The 20,122-nt window shown below is 41.7% G+C and overlaps 1 protein-coding gene and 1 non-coding gene across 2 annotated transcripts in view; one reads left to right on the top strand and one right to left on the bottom strand.

The window, feature by feature from the left end:
- Window positions 1-20,122, bottom strand: part of VSTM2A (V-set and transmembrane domain containing 2A) — a 169,444-nt gene that overhangs the window by 51,423 nt on the left and 97,899 nt on the right. The window contains exon 6 of the mRNA XM_029068790.2: window positions 17,440-17,776. Within this exon, the coding sequence (XP_028924623.2) occupies window positions 17,440-17,776 (337 nt within the window). The remainder of the gene's footprint in view (window positions 1-17,439; window positions 17,777-20,122) is intronic.
- On the top strand, window positions 11,997-12,134 carry LOC114813652. Its single transcript, XR_003761369.1, has one exon. It is a non-coding gene; the product is annotated as a small nucleolar RNA SNORA7 (small nucleolar RNA).

Raw genomic sequence — 20,122 nt, 5'->3', positions numbered from 1 at the left:
CTTTTGCTGTCTCTTTTCAGATGTCATGCCCTAATTTGTGTCCCTCAAGGATCTGTTTTTTTCTACTTCTTGCATTCATTGTTGGGTAGAGTAAAAACCACTGATTGATTGATGATGATGATGATGATGATGATGGCATTTATTAAGTGCTTACTATGTGCAAAGCACTGTTCTAAGCACTGAGGGGGTATACAAGGTGATCAGGTTGTTCCACGTGGGACTCACAGTCTTAATCCCCATTTTACTGATGAGGTAACTGAGGCACAGAGAAGTTAAGTGACTTGCCCGACGTCTCACAGCTGACAAGTGGCAGAGCCAGGATTAGAACCCATGACCTCTGACTCCCAAGCCCATGCTCTTTCCACTGAGCCATGTTGCTTCCCATTGAAAAACAAGTCTGTGTACCCAGCTGTACCCAGAGAGCCCTATACATATATCTGGTGATTTTCTTTGGCAGACATAACATAATGCTTGCCACCAATTTCTTCTTTCTTGGTAGTATGCTATACAACAATGTATGTAATTCAAAGAAATACAAAAATGAATAAAGAAGGTCCTCATGGCATTTGGGAAAATGGGAGCCAGAGTTTGACATCAATGAAATGTCCATCTTCACATCAATCAATCAATCGATCAATAATATTTATTGAGTTTTTACTAAGTGCTTCAGAGAGTACAATACAACAGAGTTGGTAGACATATTCCCTGCCTATAGCGAGCTTACAGTCTAGAGACCATCCTTTGGAATCCAATATGACAGTGTGATCTTCACTGGCCACACAATACGGATGCAGTTTCCCAAGCAGGTTGGCTGATGCATTAAGTTCATCATCACATAACAGGACACTGTCACCAATAACAACATCCTGAGAGGGAGTCAGCTCACTAGTACTGAAGCGATTTTCAGGCCAACTCAGCTCTGCTAGATAGGAGATGTGACAAAAATGGATGACAGTGGGGTTTCCAAATAGCCTCTGGTTGGGAAAGCAGATATAATGTAGCACCTTCCTATACAATGTTATATAGCATAATAATAATAATAATGTTGGTATTTGTTAAGCACTTACTATGTGCAGAGCACTGTTCTAAGCGCTGGGGTAGACACAGGGGAATCAGGTTGTCCCACGTGGGGCTCACAGTTTTAATCCCCATTTTACAGATGAGGTAACTGAGGCACAGAGAAGTTAAGTGACTTGCTCACAGTCACACAGCTGACAAGTGGCAGAGCCGGGATTCGAACCCATGACCAGTGATCTTTGGGTGTCCACCACAGATGACTGACAGGCTATCAGGAGAGGAGTTCCTCTCCTTGACTAGAGCCTTTGGGAAGAGGGGATTGATAGAGGCAGTCATTGACAGAAACGGACTCTGCAAAAGGTAAATAAAGTAGCACAGAAAGGAAAGAGCATAGTACAGTGCTCTGCACCAGGTAAGAGAAGCAGCATGGCTTAGTGGAAAGAGCACGGGCTAGGGAGTCAGAGGACGTGAGTTCTAAACCCAGATTCACCACTTGTCTACTGTGTGAGCTCGGGCAAGTCACTTAACTTCTCTGTGCCTCAGTTACCTCATCTGTAAAATGGGGTTTAAAAGTGTGAGACCCATGTGGGACAAACTGATTACCCTGTATCCACCCCAGTGCTTAGAACAGTGCTTGGCACATAGTAAGCGCTTAACAAATGCTACAGTTATTATTAAGCACACAAAAAATATGATTGAATAAATGAATGAACCACTTTCATTTGAATCCAATGTTACTGTCAGGTGCCATGTTGGCCTTTTTAGACACATCCATGTCCACAGATATAATCTTGCAACAATTCAATCAATGATGTTTATTGAGCACTTACTGTGTTCAGAACACTGTACTAAGGGCTTGGAAGAGTACAAATTGGTAAACACATTATTCCCAGCTCACAGCGAGCTCACAGAATTAGCACCATCTTCCAAATGGAGTAACTTTATAAACAAACAAGACACTGTTTTTGTTATATACCTATACAAGATCATTTTCAATGTTAGGGATATTGGGAAAAAGGCTAAGGATTTCAGAGACACCAAGATCAACACGTTCAAGAACAAAGGAGAGAAGTGACTGAAAAAAGCAGTGTGGCATAGTGGATAGAACACAAGCCTGAGAATCAGAAGGACCTGGATCCTAATCCCGGCTCCGCCACTTGTCTGCTATGCGACCTTGGGCAAGTGGCTTCACTTCTCTGTGCCTCAGTTACTTCATCTGTAAAATAGGGATTAAGACTGTGAGGCCCATGCAAGATATGGTCTATGTCCATCCTGATTAGCTTGTATCTCTACCCCAGTGCTTAGAACAGTACATGGTTCATAGTAAGTGCTTAACAAGTACCATAAAAAAAAAAAAGAAACGATCATGAGATCTCACAATGGTCCATAAGATCTTAACCAATCAATCAATATTCATTCATTCAATAATATTTATTGAGCACTTACTGTGTGCAAAACACTTTACTAAGTACTTAGGAGAGTATACTATAACAACAAACAGATACATTCCTGCCCACAACGAGCTCACAGTCTGGGGTTGGGGGGGAGGCAGACATTAATATAAATATATAAATAGATAAGTTAATCACTAAATAAATGAATCACAGATATATACATATGTGCTGTGGGGATGGACGGGAGGATGAATAAAGGGGCAAATAAGACTGGTGCAGAAGGGTGTGGGAGAAGAGGAGAGGAGGTTTTGGTCAGGGAAGACTTCTTGGAGGAGATGTGCCTTCAATAAGGCTTTGAAGTGGGGGAGAGGAATTACCTGTCTGATATGAGGAGGGTGGGCATTCCAGGCCAGAGGTAGGATGTGGGTGAGAGACTGATGTTGAGATAGATGAGATCGAGGTACTGTGAGAAGCTTAGCATTAGAGGAACGAAGTGTGCGGGCTGGGTTGTAATAGGAGAGCCACTAGGTGAGGTAGAAGGGGACATGATGATTAGGTGCTTTAAAGCCAGTGGTGAGGATTTTTCCTTTGATGTCGGGGTGGATGGGCAATCACTGGAGTTTCTTGAGGAGTGGGGAAACACGGTCTGAACATTTTTGAAGGAAAATGATCTGGGCAACAGAATGGAGTATGGACTGGAGTGGGGGGACACAGGGAGGTCAACAAGGAGGCTGATAGAATAATCAAGGCAGGATAGGATAAGTGCTTGCATTAATGGGATAGTCTGGAAGGAGAGGAAGGAGCAGATTTGGGGTGATGTTGTGAAGGTAGAACTGACAGGATTTAGTGTTTATTGACTAGTATTTATTGAAAGCCTACAGTGTATAAAACACTGCACACAGTAGAATTAGTAAACATGACCCCTGCCCTCAAAAAACCTACAGACTAGCAAGGGAAGACAGGAACTAAATAAATTTAAGGTCAGAGGCTGCAGGAGACTTTAAAAATATGTTCAAAAATGCTACAAGGGATGGAGGAGGTGAGTACCTATATGGTTATTGTTAGATGAAATGGAAGTGCTGAAGTGACAGTTGCAGGGGGATATATTGGGGAGACAAAAGATTAATCAAGCAAGGCCTCCTGGAGGAAATGTGATTTCCAAAGGCTTTGAAGGTGGAAGAGCAATCCTCCTAGACCAACTGCTGAAAGAAATTTTACACCACTTTTTTCCATGTTCATAGTGTGATTTCAGGTCACACCAGCATATAATGTTTGCTGTGAATAAATTTCAGGGAAAATGTAGGAAACAACAGCAAGACCTAGATAATTTGTTGGTAGGCCTTAAGAAATTATTTGAAACCATCAATAAACCAGGGGTCAGGCAATTTCGGAAAAATACTGCCAGCCCTGAGAAGTTCATCAAGATCCTGGATTTGCTCTGAAACCATATGGCAAGGATTGAAATAATGGAGAGATCTTGGGGCCAGTGAAACAAAGGAGGACTGTACTGATCACCTGATGCTACACAACCATACTCAATGATAAAGCAGGGGATATGGAAGCAGAACTCGGAATAAAATTATGAACCCCTGGGAAAATCTTCCAGTTTACCACGATGTGTGTATAAGAGTAGGAATTCTTATCATCCTTGACCTCTCAGCTGCCTCTGACACTGTGGACTACCTCCCTCTCCTAGAAATCTTAGCCAACTTTGGCTTCACTGACACCGCCCTCACTTGGTTCTCCTCCTGCCTCTCTGGCTGCTCATTTTCATTCTCTTTCGCGGTCCCCTCCTCTGACACTCACCCTCTAACTGTGGGAGTCACTCAAGGCTCTGTTCTGGGTCCCCTCCTATTCTCCATTTATATACACTCCCTTGGATAACTCATTTAATTCCCATGGCTTCAACTATGTGGATGATTTTCAAATCTACATCTCCAGCACTGATCTTTCGCCTATGCATTCTCATAATTCCTCCTTCCTTCAGGACATCTCAACTTGGGTGTCCTGCCAGCACCTCAAACTTAACATGTCCAAAAACAGAACTCTTCATCTTCCTTCTCAAGCCCTGTCCTCCCCCTGACTTTCCCATCACTGTAGACAGCACCACCATCCACCCTGTTTCACAAACCTTGGCATTATCCTTGACCCTATTCTCTCATTCAACCCATACATTTCATCTGTCACTGAATCTTGTCAGTTCTACCTACCTGACATCACTGGAATCTTCAGGAACAGTACAGAAATCAATGATAGTTCACACTGGAGGGGGGGGAACCATCTTTGGGAGGCCAAGGGGGGCTGACTGTGTCAGCGAGGGCAGGTTTATGCACATGGACAAATGTGTTAAAATCCCACCCACTCAGGACCTGGACTGGCAGCTGTGTGCTAAACCCTCCTGGGAAGGAGTGGGATTAAAGGTGCCTGATTTGGAGTGAGCTCCTGTCTTTGTGTTCACCACACTACCCCTCTCTGAGAGCGGTAGCAAAATGGATGCAGGTTAATTTCATGAATCAGTTTTAATAATTTCATGGCAGACCTGAGTCAATTTATCCTGTCAGTTCTACCTACTCAACATCACTAAAATCCACCCTTTCCTCTGCATCCAACCTGCTACCATGTTAATCCAAGTGCTTATCCTATCTTCCTTTAATAACTGCATTCGCCTCCTTGCTGAACTCCTTGCCTCCTGTTTCTCTCCACTTCAATCCCTACTTCCAGCTGCTACAAAAACGTTCAGTCCAGTTTCCCCATTCCTCAAGAACCTCCAGTGGTTGCCCGTCCACCTCCACATCAAACACAAACTCCCTTCTGTAGGCTTTAAAGTACTCAGTCACCTTGCCCCCTCCTATCTCTCAGATTTCCTTCTACAACCCAGCACCCTCATTTCGCCCCTCTAATCCCAGCCTATTCACTACATCTCAGTCTAGTCTATGTCTCCACCAACCTCTTACCCACATCCTCTCTCTGACCTGGAACTCCCTCACTCTTCAGATAGAAGCAGCGTGGCCTAGTGGCAAGAGCACGGCCTTGGGAGTTGAAGGTCGTGGGTTCTAATCTAAACCTGCCTCCTCCACTTATCTGCTCTGTGACCTTGGGCAAGTCACTTAACTTCTCTGGGCCTCAGTTACCTTATCTGTAAAATGGGGATTGAGATTGTGAGCCCCACGTGGGACAAATGGATTACCTTGTATCTACCCCAGTTCTAAGAACAGTGCTTGGCATTTAGTAGGCACTTACCAAATACCATCATTATTATTATTATATTTGACAATCACTCTTCTCACCTCGAAAGCTTGTTAAAATCACATCTCCTCCAAGAGGCCTTCCTTAAGTCCTCATTTCCTTTTCTCCCACTTCACCAGTGCACTTTGGAGTTACACCCATTTTTCAACCCTCCCTCAGCCCCACAGCACTTATGTACACATCTGAAATTTAGTTTTATCAATGTCTGGCTCTGTTTTTAGATGGTAAACTCCTGTGGACAGAGAATGGACCCACCAACTCGTTTCCCAAGTATCCAAGGCAGTGCTCTGCACCCAATAAGTGCTCAATAAATGATTGAGTGATTGATTGATTTGAATGAATTAATGCAAAAGATTATATCTGAAACATTTCCTGTGGCTGTGTTCATGAAACTCACACCCATCTGCTCCAAAGCCTTTCAACTCCCTCTATTATCCTCCCACCTGCTGGGGAGGTTAATCCTTCTGGTGACTTTGATCTCTGTGTGAATAGGTGACTTCCTGGACTCAGGAGACAAAAGAGAAGCTGGGCTTTAATGACTGCTTTGAAATGGGTAAACCTGTCCATTTGTTGCCTTTCAGTTCCATGCTATACATTCCCTACTGAGATGCTTCTGAAAGTGACATTCCATAACAGAATATTTCCAGAATTTTAAAGAATACATGCACAAAGGGGAGGGGTTTTTTTAACAAAGCAAATACTAACTTGTGGGGTTTTGACTTGGTTCTTGCAAAAGAGAAAGAAAAATTTGTTTCATGTTGGAATAGAGAGATCCTATATTAGGTGCCCTGAGGATGGAAATGCAAAATAAACTGTTCACTTCAGAACTAGTCCTCTTGGCTCCAAAGATGAGCCATTTTCTGAGTAATCCTGGCTGAAAAAGCAACTAGGATCACTTACAATATTTTGGAGGCTCCTTAGAGTCAGAACAGCTAATGGCTGGGATCACATTTTGTTTTCTTTCCAGGACTAAATCAAATTGCACCTTTCATTTTAAAATTTAAAATTTTCATTTTAATCTAAGGTCCCTATCAATGTTATGTATTAAAAACAGATTGGAATTTTATTTATTTCCCATTTTTATAAAATAGTTGATCTACCTTAATTAAACTTTGACATAATGTTCTCGGAAAAAGCTTTCAGAAATTGGGCCATGTTTTCATTCTATTTCACTGGGGAAATTAGTTTTGGTGTTTATTTTCCAATAAGACACATACCACAGAAAGACTTAAAATTATTTTGCACATTTTATTCATTCATTCAATCATTCATTCATTCAATAGTATTTATTGAGCGCTTACTATGCGCAGAGCACTGTACTAAGCGCTTGGGATGAACAAGTCGGCAACAGATAGAGACAGAACAATCGTATTTATTGAGTGCTTATTGTGTGCAGAGCACTGTACTAATCGCTTACAATATTTATTTTACAATAAGATTTATTTTACAGTAAGACTGAGAATATGGATTCCTTCCTAATTTCGTTCTTTCCAGGGATTTAAGTTCAATTTATGTTCACCAGAATTTAGCTAAAATAGAAAAATTATGTCCCAAGTTTAGTGTTTCTACGAGATTTTTGCTGAGTTACCAGTACATCATCAGCCATTTGAAGCCTGGGCAAAGATATCCTGTAGGATTGAATTGGACATTCTAAGTGCTCTGCACTTAGTAAGGGCTCAATAAATATGATTGAATGAATGAATGATGAGAAGTATTTCCCTTTGCAGTTATAATGAATTCCAAGGTTGTAGCTGAACTCTATAAATGGAATTCCTCTTAAGATGGTTTTATATTAAATTTCTGTGATTTGAGCAAAAGGTTTGGTGCATGAGAGCAATGTATAATTATTAATCAATCAATGGTATTTACTGAGGGCGTACTGTGTGCAAAGGACTGTACTAAACGCTTCAGAGAGTAAAATGCAAGTGTTTGTAGCCACATTCCCTGTCCACAATGAGCCTACAATCTAGAAAGGGAAACTGACATTAGTATAAATAGTTTATAGATATGTTCTTAAGTGCTGTGGGATTGAGGGTGGGGGTTAATACTAATGCCAAAGGTCACAGATCCAAGGACATAGATGGCACGGAGAGAATGAGGAAGCTGCGAAAAAGGGGCTTCATCAGGGAAGGCCTCTCTGAGGATCTGAGGAACTATGAACTTAATAAGGCTTTGAAGGTGGGGAGAGTGGCGGTCTGGTTATATATGGAGGGGGAGAGGGTTCCAGGCCAGAGGGAAGACTTGGGAAAGGGGTTGTGGTGAGATAGACGAAATCGAGTCACAGTGAGCAAGCTGGCTCTAGAGGACAGTATGAGCAGAACAGTGAGGTAAGGTAGGGGGCAAGGTGATTGAGTGCTTTAAAGAAGATGGTCAGCAATTTCTTTTTGATGCGGAGATGGATGGGCAACCACTATCTAGTCCATATTCATTCACTCAATAGCATTTATTGAGCGCTTACTATGTGCAGAGCACTGTACTAAGCACTTGGAATGTACAATTTGGCAACAGATAAACATGCTCCCTTTATAACTGTTGTTCTGTTGTTTTCAACAAAGACCATTGAATTACAACAGAGGTTATTTTCAAGGCATGGGGAGGGCAGGGTTGAGGTCAGTTTTTCAATCCACCCCTTTTTCTTAACTCTCTATAAAGTCATCGTGGGGATCCAGGCACAGCTGATAATCCCAGCTTCACTACTATGTCAGTCTCCTCACTACTCTCTCTGCCTCCAGTTTCTCTCTTTTCCAGGCAATACTTCATTGCTGTCTGGATCACTTTTCTAAAACAGAATTTTTTGCGCATCTCCCTACTCCTTAAATACTTCCAATGGTTTCCTATTCTTTTCAACATGAAGCAGAAGCTCCTGACCACTGACTTCGAAGCACTCAACTCTATCTTTTGTTCTCTCATATTTGGCCTCTTTTCTCCAACCAAACCCAAGCTCTCAATTTTCATTTCTCTTACTCACTCATCTCCTATTTTTGACTCTTCACTCGATCCCTTCCAAATGCCTGGAACTCCCTCCTCCTTTATATCCACCAAATGATGTTGCCCTCTCTGGCTTCCCACTGGATTCAAAGCCCTTCTGAAATCACTTATCCTTCCAGATTCCTTTCCTAATTAATTTCTTCTCTCTCCACCTTACATCCCCCAACTATCACTTCAGCCCTTTCATGCCACCTAAGCACATACTTTCAACCTCCCATGGCACTTATGTTCAAATTCTATACACTATTACTTTCTCTAAACTCTAAGCTTACCACAGGGAATGTGTCTACCAACTTTTATATTGTACTCTCCCAAGTGCTTAGTACAGTATTCTGCAAAACAGTACACGCTCAATAATACAATTGATTGATTCTGTCTGTCTCTCCTTCTAGACTATAGTCTTGAGAGCAGGGAAAATGCATTCTAATGATATCATGCTCTTTCAAGTGTAAGCGCAGCTGTGCACACGTTAGGCCCTCAATAAATGCTATTGATTGATTTTCTTTATTTGGGAACTGAGAACGTTTTCCTTTCTGATTTTCTGCTCTAATTTCTCATCAACCTTTGGGTGACTGTGCCACCTTATGCACGCTTACGTCACTTGAAGATTCCATTCTACAGCTCAAGGACTCACAGACTTTCTGGAAAAAGCTCTGATGATCCTTGCCATGAGTCGGGGCATGCAGCTGAATGGATGTCACAATGGACTCATGGCTTTGTCTCTCCCTCCCCGGGTCACACTCCTCCTGGCTTGTTGCAACCTTGGATTTGTAAAGGAAGAGCGGAAGCCTCTTTGCCCAAGCCGCAAGAGACTGGGCCAGAAATACCTAGCCCAGTCTCCTTCCCAGTACACCAGGGGAGAGTTCATCCTGATTACTGCTGGTTCTTTTTTGGGGAAATTAAATTCATAGTTTGAGATTAAAAACACTTCCACTTCTTTCAACTGATTCCTAATTCAATTAAATTCAATAGTATTTATTGAGTGCTTACTGTGTGCAGAGAACTGTACTAAATGCTTGGGAAAGTACAACAGAATAATAGACAGTGACATTCCCTGCCCACAACAAGTTTAGGTAACTCCATGTTACATGGAGTGTAACATGAGAAGCAGCGTGGCTCAGTGGAAAGAGCACGGGCTTTGGAGTCAGGGCTCATGAGTTCGAATCCCAGCTCTGCCACTTGTCGGCTGTGTGACTGTGGGCAAGTCACTTAACTTCTCCGTGCCTCAGTTCCCTCATCTGTAAAATGGGGATTAAGACTGTGAGCCCCACGTGGGACAACCTGATTCCCCTATGTCTACCCCAGTGCTTAGAACAGTGCTCGGCACATAGTAAGCGCTTAACAAATACCAACATTATTATTATTATTATGGAGCAAAAATGGTTAGTAAAGTTCTCATGAGTTAAAATACATTTCCTCTTTTTTATAAGATAATTAAAAATATAACTGTTGGAATTTTATATGTCTTTTTTAATAAGCACACACACACACCACATAAACATACAGACAAAATAATCCAGCCCTGGAATGCGGACAGCTCATCTGAGGCAATTCTCAGAGCAATATTGCTCTGCAGGTGGGGCAAATGAAGCAGAAGGATGACAGCAGGATACCCAAGGACCCACTGTGTGGGGAAGTGAAAGTCACTAGCACAGAATAAATGTTTTAAAGACAGTGAAGCCCAGTCTCAAACAATGCAAACTAGCTGTGGACTACAGGCAAACCACCTCAGCAGACAGTCCAGTCCAGTGAAAAGGATTGTTGTTCTAGAAGAAAGACTTCACATAGATTAGAATGGGTAGCTTCAAAAACAAAGACAGGCCCTGAATGGGGTGATCCAAACAGTATAGAAAAACCTACATATTCTTACATGTTTACAGAGCCCAAGGTAGCTTTGATCCTGCAACTCTTTATGGTTGGGAGCATGTCTACCAAGTCTGTTACATTGTACTCTCCTAAGCATTTAGTATAATGTTCTGTACCCAGTAAGCACTCAGTAAATACGACTGATTGATTAGTTGGTCTACTCACCCACAGTCATTCTCAGTGAAAAGATCCCCCTCTCTGGAGTAATAGCTCCCTAAATCAACATGAATATCCATATTGTCAGAACAAAATGCAGACATAATCAGTGATGACTCAAACTGGCAACACCCAGAGAATTTATCAGCAGAACATCCAATCATTTGATCACATCCTATGTTAGCCCTCTAGGATTACATAATGACTTGATGAAGAGAGAGTTGCCATGCGATTTTCTGTACTTCCCAACAAAAATTCTCCACTTCCTAGCTATTTCTGGGGACCATCCCTCACCGTGAAATCTGATTGCTGTCGGTGATTCAATGTTGACTCCAGTTCTAACTATTTCATATATGACAAGTGTCATTCTCCTAATTAGATGACTATTGTTCTCATCATCATATAACATCATGACTTTCTGAGACACCATCTTCATTTTTATTCTGTTTGGTATCTTCTCGTTTGAGTTTTCATCCCAGATCAATCAGTGCGATTTCCTGGTTATCTACTAGGAATTATCACAGATCTTATGGCTCCCTCAGCTAGTAAGAGGGATTGGATGATCAGAAGTGTTCCTCAGGTCCTAAAACCATAAGAGTAATAATAATGATAATAAAAACAATCAAGCCAAGCACAGTCCCTGTCCCACTCAGAGCTCACAATCTAAAGGAAAGGGAGAGCAGGTATGAAATTCTCATTTAAAGATAAGGAAACTGTGGTGCAGAGAAGTTCAGTGATATGCCCAAGGTCACACAGAAAGCAATTGGCAGAGCAAGCTTAAAACTCAGGTCCTCTGACTCCTAGGTCTTTGCTCTTTCCATTAAGCCACAATGCTTCTCATTGCCAATGTTACCATTGTTGAGTGGTACTCACTTCCCCCATAAAGAATATTGGGGTTTCTGTGACTTGGGCCATTTAGCATCATTTGATTAATTCATTACTGGAAAGACCAGAATTACTTGAAGTAATGGTGAACTAAGGAAGCTTAGAGATTCCGATGTAAAGAACACCCAGAGTCATTTCTGGCTAGAAATACGCCTTCCCTGAACTTTCCATCATCAGCCAACACAGCCCAGTTTAGGCCATCTCTGCCTGCAAGGCAACTGCAAACTGGCATGATTTGTCCACTGTGTGACTGTGTGCAAGTCACCTAACTTCTCTGTGACTCAGTTACCTCATCTGTAAAATGGGGATTAAGACTGTGAGCCTCACGTGGGACAACCTGATTACCCTGGATCTTCCCCAGCACTTAGAACATTTTGTATCTAGCCCCATTTTAAAATGTTTAATCTGTTATTGGAAAGCTAAAAAAGTCCTATAGCATATTGATACCTCTCAGTGTCGTACCTGGAGAGTTTCCAGTACTCTACCAGTCTCGACTATGGGAGGGAGAGACAAGCAGAGGCCTATCCATTCCATTCCTAGCTTGGCCAGTGGCTACCGAGTGGAAGGCAATCTGCTACACGTCCAAACTCCCCTTTGCTGGGCAGCAGCAACATGGAAGAGCATGGAGACTCAGGTTTACAGGGAGGAAGGAGGCGAAGGTAAATCACTTCCATATTTTTACCAAGAAAACCAGAACGGTTGCAGATGGAGGTGGGGCATTGTGGGAGAGGTAACAATAATAATAATAATGATATTTGTTCATCACTTACTTTGTGCCAAGCACTGTTCTGAGCCCTGGGGAAGATATAAGGTAATTAGGTCGTCCCACTTGGGCCTCACAGTCTTAATCCCCATTTTACAGATGAGGCAACTGAGGCACAGTGAAGTTAAGTGACTTGCCCAAAGTCACCCAGCTGATAAGTAGCAGAGCCAGGATTAGGACCCACGACCTCCGACTCCCATGCCCTTGAGAAGCAGGGTGGCTCAGTGGACAACCTGATCACCTTGTATCACCCCCAGCGCTTAGAACAGTGCTTTGCACATATTAAGTGCTTAACAAATACCATCATTATTATTATTTCCACTAAGCCACACTGCTTGTCGGACATGACTCAGCAGCGTAAGATAACGACGACAACAACAGCACATTAAATTTGCTCAGTGAAAAGAACAGTAGCATATGAACTAAAATGGAAAAAGACCCGATGAGAAAAGGCAAACCCTCATATGGGCTTTTTTCTTTTTAAATGGTATTTGTAAAGAACTTACTACATGTCGGGCCCTGATTACAAGATAATCAGTTTGGACATAGTCCCTTTCCCACATGAGGCTTACAGTCTTAATCCCCATTTTAAACTAAACTAATTAGTTTAAACTAAACTAGTTTAATTAAACTAATCACTTTTAGCAGTTTTAAAGTAACTTTTTATTATTTATAATCCCTGTAACAAAATCAGCGTGTTGAAAATTGAGCACCAATGGGGCACAGTGAAATATACTAAGCACTTAGGTAAGCATGAAGACAAAGAAGGCACATTCTCTACCCACATGGAGATCACACTCTAATGGGAGAGATAAACATTAAAATCACAACAACTAGAGAAATCAAAATAAATAGAATGAGCAAATGAATAAGCATGTGCACAAGTCCTGGAGATGGATGGAAGTAAATACGCATTGTTGAAAATGACGGATAGTCACAGTCTTGGATATTGGGTTTTAAACTGTAAAGGGTATTTGGAGGAAGTGGGATTTCAGAAGGGTTTGGGGCCTGGCTAGAGCTGGGCCTGTCTGATGTGGACAGGGGAAGAATATGAACAAGGGGAAGGAGGAGAGAGAGTCAAGAGACAAGGAGAAGGTTATTTTTTGAGGAAGGAAGAGAGTAAGTTGGATGGGGAATAGTTAGGGGAAAGAACAGATATGTAAGATGTGGAGGGTTGATTGGAGAACCTTGAACTCTACCATGAGGAGTCTTGGCTTGATGCTAAAGAGAAATTGGAAATTTAACCTCTATTAATTGAGGTTTGTGAGGAGTGAAGAGATGTGTGCTGAGCAGTGCTTCAAGAAGATGATCTATTCAGTAGTGAGGAGTATAGAATGGAGTAAGGAGAGGCTGCAGGCAGAAAGATCCCAGTGAGGAGGCTAATACATCAGCCTACCTGTATTGTGACGAGAGTTTGGACCAGGTCAATAGATATCTGGGTAGATAGAAATGGGTAAATCTGGGAGCTGTTGTGTGAGAAGCCGTGTGGCCTAGTGGAAAGAGCACAGGCCGAGGAGTCAGAAGGACCTGCGTTTGAATTCCGGCCCCGCCACTCATCTGCTCTGTGAACTCTGGCAAGTCTCTTAACTTCTCTGTGCCTCAGTTTCCTCATCTTTCAAATACTGACCTACCTCCCCCTTTGACTGTGAGCCCCATATGGGACAGGGACTGTGCCTAATCTTCATAAATTGCTTCCAACCCAAAGATTTGTATTCTGATTTGTATTGAGCACAAAGTAAGTGCTCAAAAAGCACTATCATTATTATTATCATTACTTGTGGGTGTTATCAACTAAGATGTTAGAAGTAGGGAGGGTTTAGTAGGTTTAGATTTGTTGAATTTGAGGAGCTAGCAGTATAAACAAGTGAAGATTTCCTGAAGATAAGAGGAGATAAAAGATTGTTAGATGAGAGTCAGATGGTAAAGAGATTGATATGGGAGTCATCTACATAGAGCTAGAATAGGGAGAGAATGTAGAGAGAGAGAGAGAAGAATAGGGAATACAGAACAGAGCCTTGTGTTCTATATTCCCTACAGATAGGGAATGAGAGACAGGAGAAGAACTAATGAATCAAACTGAGAAGGAACAACAGAGACATAAGAGAAGCAGGAGAGAACGGTGTCAAAAAAACTGAGGCCTGATAGTTTTTCAGTCAATTATATTTACTGAGCATTTACTGTGGGCAGAGCACTGTATCATATTTATTGAGCGTTCACTATAGGCAGAGCACTTTACTAAACACTTGGGAGACTGCAATATAACAATTCGACAGACATGTTCCCTGCCCACATGAGCTTATAGTCTAGAGGGAAGAAGGAAGGAATGATTTGCAGGCTCAAACACAGGAAAAAAGTCAAGGAAGATTAGGAAAATGTAAAGCCCACTGAAATTAGCTCTGAGAATAAACGGGGACCTTAAAGAGTCCAAGCTTGGAGAAGCAAAAGGATCAAAAACCCAACTGGTGTGGGTCAAGACTAGAGATGCCTCCACCTCTATTCTCCATAAGGATTGAAGAGGTTTGAATAGGATAGGGTTAAGGAGATGGGCTGATAGCTGAAGAGGCTGCAAGATCCAGAGAAAATAGTCTTATCCACAGAAATGGAAAAGCTAGGAAGGCAAGTGGCTTTAGGATGAAAGATGAGCAGTTTTCCTATGCAATTTGAGTTTGAGGTGACAGCAGGATGTCCAAGTGAAGATGTCTAATTGGCAAGAGGAGATGTATAGGACTATAGGTTAGATGAAAGTTCAGGGAGTCATCCAAATGGTTCAATTAAATCTACTGTCTCCAAATTAAATTTTAAATGTTGTAAATTCCAACTGTAATTCTAACATGCATAATGACTCTGCTAAATTGTGTATGAAGACTACTTCGGAAGAGCAAATGGAAATGAAGCTTTTTATTATAGGCTTGGAGGTAGTGCTTTGGGTTATTAACATTAATCCTTGAGATGGTGATGACAGTGATGATAATGATGATGATGATGATGTTGATGATGATGAGCTCTTATCTGAACAGCCTGCAGGTACCCTTGAATAATTAGCTACAGTTGTGAAATCAACACCTAAAGCATGGCAGCAGAAAAATTATTTTCTTTACATTGACTCAACTAAACTCCTTTGCCGGGCAGCACGTTCTATAGAAAAATCAATCCCTTCTGTTACTGTGGAACTTCTGTCAAATAGTTTGCTTTCTACAAAAATATGTTTTGGGAATCCAAAGTATAAAAATAGGGCGAAGTGATCATATGTGTGATTTTCTAAAGAACTCTTCCCGATTATGGACACATTATTATTTTAATCCCATCGCCATGTAAGTAAGAAGCAGTATCGCCTAGTGGATAGAGCACAGGCCTGGGTTCTAACCCCGGCTCTGCCACTTCTCTGCTGTGTGACCTGGGGCAAGTTACTCAACTTCTCTGTGCCTCAGTTACCTCATCTGTTAAATGGGAATTAAGACTGTGAGCCCCTTGTGGGAAATGGACTGTATCCAACCTGATTAGCTTGTATCTATCCTATGCTTAGTACAGTGCTTGACGTAGAGCAAGCGCTTAATTATTACCAAAAAAGTAATCTCTCTGTTGAAGCTCATAACTTGCAATTTTAATAAAAGACCAATATTTTTCACCCAACAACTAGTTCAACTTTCAAGTGGTACTAGACTTTCTACTTCGACATCAAAAGAACCTATATTAAGCAGATAGAGAGATCTGAGATTATTTTATGCTATATTATGAAAAAAAGGGTATAGACCTTCCTCTGAATGCTTAAAACTGTACTTCTATCAGTTGGAGTTTTCCATAAACCTGACTCCCAACATACTGGACTGAAATAGTACTAGTAAAATTGTAATATTACCTCTAGCTGTACAGTGCAGAGTCCAAGAGGAATCTTATTTTGATCAACTGAAGAGAAAGTTCATGTTTCCCAGAAAGACGAAACCAATGAGAAGCAATTATAAGAAACCCAATTCGGCTGCTTAGTGTTCTAGATAGATAGATGGATAGATAGATAGATAGATAGATAGATAGATAGATAGATAGATAGACAGACAGATAGATGTTCACACCATGGCCCTGCGCTTCATCAAAGAGAAATGAGTTGCTGAAAAATAGCTTTCAATGACCTGCATACCTTTAAAGTTATGCAAGCAAAGTGGAGGATTACAAATGATCTGTTTTGATATAAAGAGAAAGATGACAGAAAATGGGCCAAAATGAGGTGACGAGCACTCTGCTTCATGACCAAATTGAATAGGAATCATTTGTAGATATATTTTTCCATGATGATGTGAAATAAGAACCTAAAAGGGTAGAAATTTCCCTTTATGAGTCCTCTGCATCCTAATATAATAGTATGGAATTAGCTCTTAGACCCTATAACTTGGGAAAAGAAGGGGAGGGCCCAATAAAGCCTTAACCATTGGCTTAATTGTAAGACATACCTCTAAAAATTTGTTAAATTATTAAAATACCATCTAGAGAAGCTTTAACTTGCACATCTGGCTTGAGGAAAGGTGGTTTCTCACTCCCCATCGAGCCGGAATAATTACTCCTAAATGGCTTCCTTTTGTAGCCTCTCTTGCTTTGAGTCGTCTTTAAATTCCACTCAGCTCGAGTACAGCACCCTGGGTTTAACGGCTGAAGTTTCGACTTCAGTTTCCCAAATCCCTGAGGGGTATTATTATTTTAAAGCAAAAGGCCTAGAAAGTGGGTGTAGTGTTATCATTCCCCAGTGACTGCTTTGAAAAGGTATGAAACCTATAAACTGGGGAATGAGTCCTGCAGCAGAATTCAAAGAAAGCAAATATGCACTGGCAAGTGGTGTCCACTTCCCATTATCTGTGGTTTGTATTTGTGGAAATGCTAGCAACGTTGGCATTCATCTGCTGCATTCCCCCAAGAGTGGCCTGGAAAGGAATTAGTCTGGCAAATCCATACTCTCTGTGAAACTTCACCTGCATCGTAAGGGATGTCTTGTTTCCTTATGGATTCCAGCTTAACCTGGTAGACCGCCAGCCCCCAATCGGCCCCTGAGTACAGCCCTCTGGGGGATTCTGGAGAACCAGTCCTCAGGTTGAGAGCTAGTCAGTCACAAAACAAAAGGTTCAAAAGACTTCATCATACCTGATTGTGGGCCTTGCTTAGGGATCTGGGCTGTGGCTTGCGGGCTGGAGGTGGAGCGCATTTGCTGATGGGCGGAGTTATGGATGCCACTGGGCGCAGCAGCCGAGACGTTCTTGCGTGGCTTGGGATCTTGTAGCCACATCGGGGATGCTTCAAAGGCTTGCATTCTCCGAGAGTGGCTGAGGGCATTCACTTTCAGATAGGCCTGGGCTTTATATTCCTGAAGGTCTCCATAGTTGGCGTCTGTCACCCTGCACTCGTACAGGCCTTCGTCCTTTTTCCTCACCTTGGAAATCTGAAGCTTGTGGGAGATGTCATTTCCCTGCACTTTCACTGTCTGCAAGAGGCGTAGGAAAAAAGACTCTCCATCAATCCTCTTTTGGCCGTTCAGTCTGAACGTCTTAGCAACCGGAAATCCTTCATGACAGAGGACCTCTTTTTTAGGAAAATACTTGGAGGGTGGATTCTGTTTCTCAGTTCACTCAACACGGACATGAGGAACAATGTGATAATTGAGTCCCAAATCATCCACTGCAGATTTCATTAGCCTCCATTGTCCTCATTTCCAAACAAGGAAATCTCAGTGGAAGAATTTTCAAAATAGAGAACTTTTACTTGTACTCTACTGAAATGGTAATAACCCCTCAAAATAAAAATTTAAAAAAGAATTCTCCCTTTAAGCTACATCCTTGACAATTATAAACATTCTTAAAGGGAAAACCCAAGCACATCTTTGGATAAGCCTCTGCTCACAATGCAGGCCAACTGTAGGTTTTAAGAGAAACAGCGTGGCTCAGTGGAAAGAGCATGGGCTTGGGAGTCAGAGGACGTGGGTTCTAATCCCGACCCGCCACTTATCGGTGTGTGAATTTGGGTGAACCACTTAATTTCTCTGTGCCTCAGTTACCTCATCTGTAAAATGGGGATTAAGACTGTGAGCCCCAAGTGGGACAACCTGATTATCTTGTATCCAGCCCAGCGTTTAGAACAGTGCTTGGCACGTAGTGAGCCCTTAACAAATACCATTATTCTTATTACTATTATTGAATTACTATATTAGAAACTTAGAGAAAAGGATTGCCAATATTCTCTTTGTAATCCTTTTAAAAATATTCACCATGCAGGCACCATTTTGTTTTCAAAAAATAGCTTATGTTTTGATGAGCATTCTACTGGCTTCTGGCAATAGTCATTTCTCAGGAATTATTCCCAAAGGATATACAAAAGGGTATACTAAAGGCCAAGTTACCATTTCCACTGGGATTCCACTGGTTATCTACTTACTTTTCTAGAGGACTAACTGAAACATCTGGAAGAAATGAAATGATGTCCATGAGGGACAAGTGATTTTTGCTCCTGGAAAAATGCAAATGATTATTATTTTCTTTTTAATGGTATTTGTTAATCACCTCCTCTGTGTCAAACACTGTGCTAAGCACAGGATGGATACAAGATAATCAGGTGAGGCACCATCACTGTCCCACATGGGACTCATAGTCCAAGTACTGAATCCCCATTTTAAAGTTGAGTAAACTGAGGCACAGAGAATTTAAGTGACTTGCCCAAAGTCACACAGCAGACCAGTAGCAGAGGCAGGATTAGAACCCGGGTCCTCTGACTCCTAGGCCTGTGCTCTTTCCACTAGGCTGTATTGCTCCTCTGCATATTACTATACTTTGCCAAGTGATTGGCATTCCCATGCCCTGACCTGGAAGCAGGATTGCCCCTTCTGCACGTGGGATTTAGTGAATCCACGGCAAAGATCAGCTAACTACTTGTGGCACTGACCATCTGAGAGCCTTGGAAAGACCTCAAACAAAACTGTGTTTTTGACCAGACCCTTTCAAGGCAACTCAGTTTTTTAGCTCATATAGTGGGGGGTAAAGCTTAGGCACAAACACTAGGCATGGCCAAGTCTTTTCAGATCCTAACTTCCTCCTCCCCAAATACTTAATTTGATTGAGACAGATATCTGTTGTCATTTTAATTGTTCAATAAATGATTCCAAAAGCTTGGCATTCCTAGTAACTGACCTTTCTAAAACACATCTATGAAATGGCTACATTTTTATTGAACAAGGCAGCTAGGAAATTTATAATATGGAATTATTCATTATTATCACTTATTAGCATTGGCAATTTGCAGGCTTTTCTGCAAAATTTAGAATTCCCATTTGAATCAGCAGATCTGTGTCCCATCGACTTGGAATGTTTTTTAATGAAAATAGAGATCCAGAAGTCATCAGCTCTAATGTGAACCCCTTCGAGATGCATCACTTTCCAATGCTTCTCTCCTAACTCCAAGGGAAATTGCAGCCTCTGTTGCCTGCCTATGGATTTAGGATTAATATTCTTTATGCAGGGGGATAACAAGGCTACTGACATATTGTTCATCGCAGACATCTAGCCGTGGAGGAAATTAGCCACGTCTTGCAACTGCCCAGCCAATCTTCCAATTTCCAAGAGAAAGCATGCTTTTATCCCTTCAGGAAATCATTATATTCAAATCTATAAATATCTTTAAAGACTGAGGCATCGAGTTTCACGGCAACTGAATCTGTTAACCATTTTTTATGGTATTTGTTCAGTGCTTACTATGTGCCAGGCACTGCTAAGCGGTGGTGTAGATACAAGCTAATCAGGTTGGACATAGTCCACATCCCAAATGAGGCTCACGGTCTTAA

This window comes from Ornithorhynchus anatinus, chromosome 7 (assembly GCF_004115215.2).
Source record: "Ornithorhynchus anatinus isolate Pmale09 chromosome 7, mOrnAna1.pri.v4, whole genome shotgun sequence".
NCBI classification, from domain to species: Eukaryota; Metazoa; Chordata; class Mammalia; order Monotremata; family Ornithorhynchidae; genus Ornithorhynchus; species Ornithorhynchus anatinus.
The sequence above is the reverse complement of the archived record's forward strand: the minus strand, read 5'-3'. Positions and strand labels throughout refer to the sequence as shown.